This window comes from Conger conger, chromosome 4 (assembly GCF_963514075.1).
Source record: "Conger conger chromosome 4, fConCon1.1, whole genome shotgun sequence".
In the NCBI taxonomy this organism is placed as follows: Eukaryota; Metazoa; Chordata; class Actinopteri; order Anguilliformes; family Congridae; genus Conger; species Conger conger.
The window spans coordinates 3,269,085-3,271,805 of NC_083763.1; the positions used below are offsets into that span (position 1 = coordinate 3,269,085).

The window sequence follows — 2,721 nt, forward strand, 5'->3', positions numbered from 1 at the left end:
TCGCGCCCTGACCGGGGCCGGCAGGCAGCGTGCCATTGGCCGGCCGCTCGAACGCCACACAGCCAATGGGAGTGCGCCGACCACGAGCCGTCCTCCCTGCGGGCCGCGTGTCCCGCACGCCGATTGGTGGAAAGTTACTGTGGGAAAGAAAGTTTGGGAAGTTTCACACGAGCCGTTCGCGTGCAGTCTCAGATATAAATAAGACCCGCAAGGAGTGCGATAAGGCACTCGCGACGCTGACAGGCCAACTGTGAACTCAGAGCTGGTCACACCGTTCCTACTGCAGCTCCATTGGGGACACACTTTTCATTCATAAAAGGTGTACCACTGCAAGCACTGCCTTTCCCCCCCAATCATCTCAAAGGACAAGGGATCATTTTATACAAAAACTGGGATTTAAATATTTCTCAAGGAGTTGTTTTTTTTTTTTTTTGGTTTTTTTTTAAGACTACAGTTGTCTCGGCAACAGTATTTTGAGGGATCCACAGATTCGCCGTTGCTGTGCGCGTCGGATATTTCCATCAGAAGATGCCAGCAGATATGATGGAGAAAAACTCCGCGTCCCCGGTGGCTGCGACTCCGGCGAGCATGAACACCACCCCAGATAAACCCAAGACGGCTTCCGAACACAGAAAGGTGCGTGGTCTTGTCGTTGCTACCACACATTATGACACTCACAATTAACAATGACACGATTATAGAAATGTAGTGCAAGTCGCAATATCTAATTTAATTTTTTCTCTCTCTCTATCTCTCTCTCTCTCTCTCTCTCTCTCTCTCTCTCTGTCTTTTTAGTCGTCTAAACCGATTATGGAAAAAAGGAGAAGGGCAAGAATCAATGAAAGTCTGGGCCAACTGAAAACGCTAATCCTGGACGCGCTCAAAAAGGATGTAAGTAACACTGCAGTTTATGTAATAAGTAATATGAACATCAGCCTACTATTTACAGCCCAAATTCATAAGCCGTCCTGGCGTATACCATGCGTAAATACTGGTAGTTTTGCTCCGAGTACTGTTTTAGATGGTGTGATACAATCCTGTTTACTTTATTGCTGAGATGTAGTCGACAGGCTTCTAAGCGACTTGAATCATATTTACACAGAGCTCGAGGCACTCAAAGTTGGAAAAGGCGGATATCCTTGAAATGACAGTGAAGCACCTCCGGAATCTGCAGAGAGCGCAGATGACTGGTAAGTTTATGATCCTTCGACGTGTCATTGCTCATTTATCCAAATTTCCGTCTGCGGTTAGCACTCAGCTGCACTTTTACCTTTGACTTGGCTTCGGGCGCATCGTCTACACCTATCATTCTTTATTATACACGTTTTTAAAGGTTTAAAGGTTGTTCCAGGTGAAGTTGCTCAACATTGAGTCATTTACTCATCGTTTGTTCTGATTAATACGCTTTGGGCTAATAGTGTTATTTAATAAGTTGCTTACTCGAATGTATCTCGGTTCAAATGTCACCGAGGAATGAGCGCTTACGCCGTTTTAATTTGCCTCCTGACAGCTGCCCTGAACACGGACCCCACCGTTCTGGGGAAATACCGAGCGGGATTCAGCGAGTGTATGAACGAAGTCACTCGCTTCTTGTCCACCTGCGAAGGGGTCAACACCGAGGTCAGGACTCGACTTCTCGGTCACCTCGCCAGCTGCGTGACGCAGATCAACGCAATGAGCTACCCCACCCAGCACCAGATCCCCGCCGGCGCTCCTCACCCCGCGTTCGGCCAGCCCATGGTTCAGATTCCCAGCGCGTCGCCGCCAGGCAGCGTGCTGCCACTGAACGGGGTTCCCTGCAAAGGCGGCTCATCTGCCAGTTTACAGTCGGAGGCGACGAAAGTATACGGGGGTTTCCAGCTTGTCCCGGCCACGGATGGACAATTTGCCTTTTTGATTCCCAACGCCGCATTTGCACCCAATGGACCAGTTATCCCAGTGTACGCCAACAACGCCAGCACGCCGGTTCCAGTGGCGGTTTCCCCGGGCGCACCCTCACTCACATCGGACTCCGTATGGAGACCCTGGTAGAGAGGCGGGATCATTTACCAAGACTTTGAAAACTGACTTAGATTATTCTTGAAATGTTACGAGATTCTGTTCAAAAAGTTTTGTTTTTTTGTATGAAAATGTATAAAAGAGAAGATTCTGCACTATATTTGTATATATGAGGGAGAAGTTCATATTGAAATGAGATTCGTATTGTCAAGTGAATGAAGTGCATTTTTTTTATATTCACGGTATGTTTTTACTGTGTGATGCCAAAGAAATGTTGAATGCTCTTAAAAAGTTCTTCATTTTGGAAGACAAATAAATTTCTAAAGATATCCAGAACATCACGTTGTCTCCGTGTTTACAGTTTGCTCCGATAAAACTGCATATGACCTAGGGAAACCGACGTTTCATTTCTTCATCTTACTTTGCCAAAGTTTAGTACCATGCATTAATTAAAAAGAAGAGGTGAAACACCGACACAAAGCAAAGCAGAGGTAACGTTTAAATAATAATAAATTAATTAAATAATGTACCGCCTATTAGAATGTAAAGTAGTGTCCTAATAGTGTGCGTAAAAACTACTCCATCGAGTTTTTCCCAGCGGGATATATAGCCTACCCACTGTGACATTATCTTGCTAATCGTAAATCGTTAAAGCAAACAGTCTAAGCTGTCTCATGACCATATCGTTTCAAAGTCTTTTAGCAAACCTCTTTAGTAGACGTA

General features: G+C 45.7%; 1 protein-coding gene across 1 annotated transcript; it reads left to right on the top strand.

Moving 5' to 3' along the window:
- The first annotated feature begins 241 nt into the window (after positions 1 to 241).
- LOC133126874 (transcription factor HES-1-B-like) lies at positions 242 to 2,334 on the top strand. The gene is made up of 4 exons (XM_061239335.1): positions 242 to 636; positions 796 to 891; positions 1,103 to 1,190; positions 1,511 to 2,334. The coding sequence occupies exons 1-4, from the start codon at positions 529 to 531 to the stop codon at positions 2,029 to 2,031; spliced, it is 813 nt and encodes a 270-aa protein (XP_061095319.1). The 5' UTR covers positions 242 to 528; the 3' UTR covers positions 2,032 to 2,334.
- Positions 2,335 to 2,721: the final 387 nt, after the last annotated feature.